General features: G+C 44.2%; 1 protein-coding gene across 3 annotated transcripts in view; it reads right to left on the bottom strand.

The window, feature by feature from the left end:
- The window catches only part of Vps33b (VPS33B, late endosome and lysosome associated), a 28,134-nt gene that overhangs the window by 17,470 nt on the left and 2,120 nt on the right, over positions 1–8,544 (bottom strand). For all 3 annotated transcript variants that reach the window (XM_004623305.2, XM_023710482.1, XM_004623306.2), the window contains 4 exons: positions 5,475–5,555; positions 5,104–5,165; positions 3,600–3,649; positions 2,994–3,061 (listed from right to left, as the gene is read on the bottom strand). In XM_004623305.2, the coding sequence (XP_004623362.1) occupies positions 2,994–3,061; positions 3,600–3,649; positions 5,104–5,165; positions 5,475–5,555 (261 nt within the window). Of the gene's footprint in view, positions 1–2,993; positions 3,062–3,599; positions 3,650–5,103; positions 5,166–5,474; positions 5,556–8,544 lie in introns of those variants that run through there.

Below are 8,544 nucleotides of genomic sequence, written 5' to 3'. Positions count from 1 at the left end.
TGCAGGCATATAAGAATGAAACTGCCAAATATGAAAGATAGGAAATCTGAAAAGTAATCAGAAAAGAAAACAAAAGACTAACTGCAAGGCAGCAAGGATTACTGATGACATCTAGTCAGCAACAACACAAACCAGAATTAATTCAAAATGAAAAAAGAAACATGCTTGAAGTGCAAAAGGAAATTTCTGGAATCTGAATTCTATATATAGGAAAAGCAGTTTTCAAAAATGAAAGTGAAGTAGAGATATTTTTGGACTTTAAGAAAGTTAAGAGAAATTGTCATGACCAGATGTGTTCTAAAATAAATGTTAAAGGAAGTTCTACAAGCTGAAGGGAAGTAATACCAGATAGAAATTCAGATGTACATGAAGAGACAAAAAGTGGATAAATTGGTCAATATATGATTAAATAAAAAGTTTATCTTATTTCTTAAAAAAAAAAAAAAGAAGACCTCCAAACACAGCCTCCCTCCTTCAGCAGTGCAGCCACCTGGGGAGGCAGCACCAGCCAATTCTTCCTGGGAGAGCCCCCGTCCGATCTTATCAATCATCTTTCAGGTTTTTCTTGCAGGAGAAACAACAATCCCCTTCGGAAAAGTCAAACTTGTATGCGTCCCTGGGTCCTGCTCCCAACACCAGGGCTTTCCTCAGCTCATCCACGTATTTTTCTTTCTCCATCGCCATGTCATCTGCTTCTCGGCCAATCTCAGACTCAGAAACTGTTCTAGTCCACGCTAACTGACCATCAGTAAGTGTAACAACAAAACCAGATCCTAGCATTTTCTCCCAAGACACTTGTAAAAAATGAGTTACATTGGGTTTGGAAGCAAAGTAGACTCTACTTATTTTCTTCTCCATTTCTGGTTATACCTGTGAACTAAGCAACTGCGCTGAAGATGGCAATTTGTAAAAGTAGGCTTATGCCTGGAGTGCCTGTCATTCTGGTCTTCTGAATACGGGCTGCTTGTCATGACATGCCAGTTGCTGCTGTGCTGTCTCTCGGGTAGATGACATTGCTGCTTATCCACAAGGCTTGGTCATTCAGTTACACAGTATTTAAAGAGAATTTTTCAATATTGTCATCCAGCTTCCTGTCTCAGCGAAGCTTTGCGATTCCTGCCTATGTGATTTTCCACAGGCTTTAGCCAGGCTCACTGTGCCTCAGGTCCTGGGAGAACAGACCTCTCAGTGCTCCCACTTCTGGTCTCCCCAGGATAAATATTTTTAAGACTACTCTATCAATCTCCGGAGGACCTTAAGGAACATCACTGGTACTCCTCTATGCCCTTCACTGAGGAGAAAAGCAGGCCTATGATTCTACTAGCTTTATTTATTTATATTTATTTGTTTTTGCAGTACTGGGGATTGAACTCAGGACCTTGCACTTGCCAGGCAAGTGCTTATTCTACTGAGCTATCTCCCCGGCCCGATTCCACTTGATTTAACAGAGACTGAAAGTCATCTCGCTTAAATGACAAAGGATCTGGTCGACTACTATCAATCCACTTTACAGATGATATGAAAAACACAAAGTAACAGTTTCACTGAGACCATGCAACTGGTCTTTACTCTTAGCTACTGCTTCTATTTTCCCTGGGAAATTTCTTATTTATTTTTGGTATTGGGAATCGAACTCAGGACGTTGTGCTTGCCAGGCAGGCACTTATGAGGCTGGGCTATATCTCTATCCCTTTCCTTGAGAAATCCATCCTGTCCTTGTTCCCCACCTTCAGTGGCACTGAGAATTGAATTTGAGGGCTTTGCACCTAGCTATATCCCCAACATTTCTGTGTTTTTACTTTGCTTTACAATGATTCATTAATAGTGCTAGAGATTAAACCCAGAACTTTCACATTATGCTCCAACCCCAGCCTATTTATTTATTCAGAAAGGGTCTCACTAAATCACTAAGTTGTCCAGGGTGGGCTCAAACTTGCAATCCTTGATCCTTCTGCCTCAGTCTCCCAGAGTTTATATGTTTATAGGTGTGGCTGCCACAGCCAGCTGTGTCCTTTCTTCTTTAGTCTCTACCTGCTCGAAGAGTGGTGTTCACTACTCAATAGAGCTTTATAGGCTTATAACTGGCAGAATAAAGGCCTGAACATCATTCCCGCCAACCACTGAGGCCGAGGAAGGGTCTTCCCATGTACCTAGCTGATGTGGAGGGGAGAGGGGAGCTCAACATAAACATAGGGTCCGAGATCTGAGGCAAAAGGGTCATGAGTTTGACGCCTGCCTGGGCTACACAGTGAGATCCTGTCTCAAACTCCCCATCACCACCAACAAAAAAACCCAGTGATACAGCCAGGTATAGTGGCATACACCTCTAATCTCAGCTACTCAGAGACTAAGGCAAGAGGATGGCAGACTAGTGAATTTAGAGAGATCCTGTCTCAAAATAAAAAAGGCTGGGGGCCAAAGAGATAGCTTGGCAGTCTAAGTGCCTGCCTGGCAAGAGCACCAACTCAGGTTCAACCCCTGGTACCTCATGCCCTGCCAGCCCCGTGCTGAGCCAAGCCCAGCCTGCCACGGAAACCAGGTGTGTTGGCGCATGCTTGTAATCCTAGTGCTGGGAAGGCTGAGAAAGGAGGATCACTACGATGCAGCAAGACCCTGTACCAAATGAATGAATGAATGAATGAATGAATGAATGAATGAATGAAAAAATAAAATAGGCTGGAAACAAGGGTCAGTTCTAGAGCACCCATAGGGGTATGATCTGATTACAGAGTGAGAGAAACAGAACTCACTTGCTCACTCGCTCACTGGCTCTGTGTAGAGGCGCCCTCTGACATTTCCACAACACTATTTGGGGTTTTGGGGCAGTCTGATGACAAACCTTCTCTTAGCCAATCAGAGACACTAAGCAAAACACACTGGCAGGTTTCAGGTTCAGTCTTGGGTTTTCTCTGAAGACACTGCTGCTGGCCCCCATCCCTGCCAGGCCCTTGCCCTGGTCAACTTCATTTCCCACTCTGGCAGGACCTACTCACCTTCTGAGGGCTGAAGATCACTTTGTATTTTCGAGCTCGGCCAGCCATTTTGTCAGCATTGACAAGATCTACAGAGAGAAAGAAAGAAGCTTGGGAAGGCACAGACTAGAACTCAGGAAGCGGCAATCTTCTACAAGTGCTGTGGCCAACTCACACAACTTTTTTCCTTTTATTTTTATTTTTTTAAGGGGGATACTAAAAAATGGAACCCACAGCTTTATGTATACTAAGCAAACACTACACCATGCAAGGCATGGTACAGCATGCCTGTGTTCCCAGCACTCAAGCAGCACAGGCAGAGGGATCACTAAGTTTGAGGCCAGCCTGGACTACACAGTCCAGTTTTTGACCCTGCCTCAAAAACAAAACAACACTCTACCACTAAGCCACATCCGCAGACACAGTCCTTTTTTTTTTTTTTTTTTTGGCGGAACCGGGGATTGAACTCACAGCCTTGCACTTGCCAGGGAAGCGCTTATTCCACTGAGCCATCTCCCTGGCCCCCTCATAATATTCCTTAAAAGGGTGGATCCCATGGCTAAAACACTGCGATCTCACCCACCCCCTCCCAGCTCTTGATTACACTGAGTACCATAGTCCACTCACTGGCAATGCAGCGCATATTCTTGATTCGGGGTCTGACCAGGAAGCACAATCTATAGAACAGAAAGGAAAGAAAGAAAGAAAAGTCATCAAGTTGGGAATAGCTTTGAAGAAGCTGAAGCAATAGCAGCTCTTTACCACTGGCCCTTCTTGACAAGCCCTCCAGGTTAGGGCTCATCCTAGCCAAAGCCATGCCAGTTCCTATGGTCTCCCATGTCCCAGCTCCAAAAGCCACTAGGGCACTCGGAGGAGCACAATGCTTTTTTGGCCCTGTGATGAGTCCAGGAGCTCCTGTCCTAAAATACTTCATAGTCCAGTGGGTAAGAAAGACACACATATGGAGTATATAAATAATCAAGTGCTAAAAAAATAAGGAAGTGGAGGACATAAACTGAGGTTGATGGATGCATGACCTGGAAAACTTTTTCTTCTAAGGTATACATTACTTAACTAGGAGAAATTATTACAGAAAAACAACAGGCAGGTCCTGACTATATGTCCAAAGAAGAGGACAAACACAAAGGTCACAGGATCCAGTGAAGAGTCATCTTGTGCTGGAGGGAACCAGGAGCTCATGGAGGAAGGGGCTGAGCCTGATAGAGGGGGTACAGACAGAGCAGATGGAGTTGCGGACAGGGCAAGGGGACAGGCTAAAGGCAGGGCAGTATGCAGAAGCACAGTCCACAGAGGCTTGGAGGGGACACATGAAGAACAAACCAAACAGTGGTATGTAAGGCCACACTGGTGACAGCCCTGGCATCTATGATTCACAGTTCAAACCTTAGCCAGTCAGGAATAGAAGGCCTTGAAGTTTCCTGATAAGAGCATGATGAAAATAATTTTGGGATAGCTAGGCATGGTGGTACATGTCTGTCATCCTAGCAGTCTGGGAAGCTGAGGCAGGAGGATGGCAAGCTCCAACTTAGCCTGGACAACTTAGTGAGACCCCATCTCAAAATAAAAAATAAAAAAAGAGGAAAGATAGTGTAGCTTAGTGGCCCTGGTTCTATCCCCAGTGATTGTAGATGATGATGTATTAAGATAAGGAAAAGGACAGGAGGGCTGGGAAGATAGCTCAGTGGTCTAAGCACCTGCCTTGCAAGCGTAAGGATCCAGGTTTGATCCCTGGTACCACATGCCATGCTGGCTCTGGAACCCCAGGTGTGCCATGCCGGCCCCAAAACCGGGGATGGTGCATGGCACATGCCTGTAATTCTAGCACTGAGAAGGCTGAGATAGGAGGATCACTAAGCATCTGAGCTGCATGAGACCCTGTACCAAATAAATAAGAAAGAAAGAAAGAAAGAAAGAAAGAAAGAAAGAAAGAAAGAAAGAAAGAAAGAAATGGACAGGGGAGGTAGAAGTTTGAAAATTGTGCAAGCTCAAGGAAGTGAAACATATCAGACATCACAGACCCGGACACTGGCCAAGACAGAACAGAAGTCAAGGGCCAGTGTCCCCGGAACCTCCTCCAGCGTGGCAATGGGACAGACTTCCAAACACTCACTGTTCGTTGGAGCTGAGCATGGGCTTGTTCTCCACCTTGTACAGCTTGTCTACTTCATGTTGCTATAGGGGAAACACAAGACAGTGGGTATAAGGGTGCTCGCTTGAAAAGCACAGAACATCACACAAAGAGACTTCATCAGGGCCGCTGCTCCTTCTGAGACTCACACCACTCCCTTGCTAATGATCTCTTCAGACCGCCAACAGGAAAACCAAAGTAAAAATGATACACAACTGACACAAGCAACACCATCAATCCCCTTTGTCTGCCCGATTCAGCCACCCTTCTTTACCCTATACGGTGGTTACATTCTAGCAATTTATATTGTTCATCAAAAGAAAAACTGCCCAAAGAGGAAAGAAGGCTGGTACCTTCAGGATGGAGACACTGGCAATCCGATCCAAAGGGCTCATGAGATCTGGCTCAATGAACAAATCCTTTTTTCCAGGAAGCTGAAGGAGACATGGTGCATTGGGTCACTTGTGGGTCCCACAAGCTCCTTCAGTTGAAAAGTCCTCCAGGCTCACCTCCGACAGAAACAGGGCAGCTGAGCTGGAAGTGTGCTAGTCATCATCTAAGCCAGCATCTTCTTTGCATCCACAGTGATGCTTATTCTTCTTATCTTAGCTTTTTCAGATCCACTATCTAGTCCAGGGTGGACCTGAACTCACTATGTAGCCCAGGCTGGCCTTGAACTCACAGTGATCCTCCTGTCTTGGCACGCTGCAATTACAGGTGTGTGTGCTACCACACCCACCTACAACCATTTTTAAAGTTTTGTAAAAGGAACTATCCATAGGATTCAGCAATCAGTTCCTTTAAGGGGTGGGGAACGCCAAAAAAGACGATGCAAGAGGAGTCTGAACTGGACAGCAGTGCTCAGTAACAACGCAGAAGTTACTTTGGGGAGGATACAGTGCATGGGGCCACTTGTGCACAGGGCCACTCTCGCCACAGTTAGTCATCCATGGCTTCTCCCTCACACTCCACTCCCAGATTTCTAGCCTTGGCCTCCTTTCCTCTCACACTGACCTCATGTGAACTCATGGCTTTTGCACCACTTTTCAGTTCCTCAGATATCTGTTGAGTGTCTTTTATGTGCAAATCACTATGCTGGCACTATGGGGTATTTAAAACAAAACAAAATTGGATCCTGATGCTCTAAGGTTCTCCTCGGTCTCCATCTTCAACCCATTCCACAAGACGGAGCTTCAGCCCCACATTTCCATGTGGATTACCAGATGGAGGATTACCAGATGGAGGCAAATCTGGGCTACATAGCAAGACCTTGCCTCAAAAAAAAAAAAAAAAAAAAAAATCAGTACAAGCTGGGCATGCCTACAATCCCAGCACTAGGGAGGCTGAGGCAAGAAGATCATTGCAAGATTAAGGTTAGCTTGTGTTACATAGTGAGTTCAAGGGTAGCCTGAATTTCAGAGTGAGACCCTGCTTCAGAAGAACAAATCAGCCAGGTATGTGGTGGTGGATTCCTATAATTTCACCAACTCAGGAGGCTGAGGCAGAAGGATTGCTGTGAATTCAAGGCCAACCTCAACTGCATAAAGAAACTGTCTCAAAAAGAAGGAAATAGGAGCCAGGAGATAGCTCAGTAGAATAAGCACTTGCCTGGCAAGCGCAAAGGTCTGAGTTCAATCCCTGGTTCTGCAAAAAAAAAAAAAAAAAAAGGAAGGAAACAGACTAAGCGCCTGCTTTGGCAAGTGAAAGGGCCGGAGTTCTATCTCCGGTCCGCATGCTACCCAAGTCGAGTCCAGGTGTGGTGATGCACGATGCACGTCTGTAATCCCAACACTGGGGAGGCTGGAAACAGGAGAATCACTATGAGTCCAAGCTGCATAGTGAGACTCTGTACCAAATACATAAAATTAAAAAAAAAAAAAAAAGCTAAACCAAAAGAACAAACAAAAAACCCAGATATGATCCCTGATTTTGAAGACTTTCCAATCTAATAAGGAACATGGATATTAAACAAATATAGTGATCTTCAGTGGTAGAATGGTTCTAAACTCAAACTTTCCACTACTCGGAATAGCAAATCAAAAACGATCTGCTAAGTGTTCACAACTTTGCTCCACAAACAGAAAACTGGTAGGTTCTGGCCTTCGTATGATTTGCTGAATTATTATAGAGGTCATCTGACGTGGCTGAAGCCCTTAAAACAACAGTTTATCTTCCCAATGATCACTTCCTCTTTCTTCCCCAACCCAGTCTTGGATACAGTTTCCTCTTACCTTCCCCTTGCACACAGGGGAGACCCCAATCAGCTCCTTATAGGCAACTAAACTGCCCCTGAAACTCCACCCCTAGGCAAACATCCAGAGAAGTTTCAGCTTTTTATCATCTCAGGTCAGAAGATCCCTCCCATTTTCCCTGGGATTTTCTCCATGTTGTTTAGAGTTAATAAAGGCCTCTTTTATCTTTTCTATCTCTCCTTTTTTTTTTTTTATCTCTCCTTTTTTTAAAAAATTTTTTTCTTAACTTTGTTTTTGGTTTTTGGTGCAACTGGGGATTGATCTCAGGCCCCTGCGCTTGCCAGGGAAGCGCTCATTCCACTGAGCCATCTCCCCGGCGCTCTATCTCTTTAATGCTCCACCGAAAAACCTAACAAAAACCCAACTTGAAAAAACCTGTTTAGACAGTTACCTTATTAGTTGGTTCCTAGTTGAATTCGTTATCTAGTTACCAATGCTGCAGTCAGGCAGTCACCTACACATTATTTAAATGTATTTAACTGTTAAAAGAGCTACCCACCAATAATGAAATAGACCTTTATAAAACTGTAAAAAAAAGAAAAAAGAAAGAAAGAAAAAAAAAAAAAAAACCTGTACAGGGGCTGGGGAGATGGCTCAGTGGAATAAGCGCTTCCCTGGCAAGCACAAGGGCCTGAGTTCAATCCCCAGTTCCACCAAAAACAAAACAAAACAAACAAACAAAAAACCCCAAAACTGTACAGGCCCAGACTGAGTCTCATGTCTTGTCTCAGCAGACACAACAGAGCAATGCTTCATTCAGTCTTACCCAGACAACACACAGCAGTGGTGGGGAACCTATGGTGCCAGTGCTGCAGCCAGCTGTTTATTATCACTAAAAGTTCTAAAAGGTTTAGCCAACACTGACATATAGTATTTATGTTAGTGCAATGAAACATTTGTCGTCCTGCTTTAATTTTGCATTTACTTGCATGAAATATTGTAAGCATGGCTTCAAAGAAAGTGATACCACCAGTAAAGCTAAGACAAAAACTGTGTTAACCATGGTAGAGTTAAAGAAAAAAATCATTGTGAAAAAACCCAAATTAAAAAAAAAAAACAAAAAACATATTTTGGGGGCTGGGGAGATGGCTCAGTGGAATAAGCGCTTTCCTGGCAAGCACAAGGGTATGAGTTCAACCCCTGGTTCTGCAAAAAAAAAAAAAATAAAAAA

The sequence above is a fragment of the Octodon degus genome, unplaced genomic scaffold, assembly GCF_000260255.1.
Source record: "Octodon degus isolate 3935 unplaced genomic scaffold, OctDeg1.0 scaffold00002, whole genome shotgun sequence".
In the NCBI taxonomy this organism is placed as follows: domain Eukaryota; kingdom Metazoa; phylum Chordata; class Mammalia; order Rodentia; family Octodontidae; genus Octodon; species Octodon degus.
Note: the sequence above shows the minus strand (reverse complement) of the source record. Positions and strands in the feature narration are given on the sequence as shown.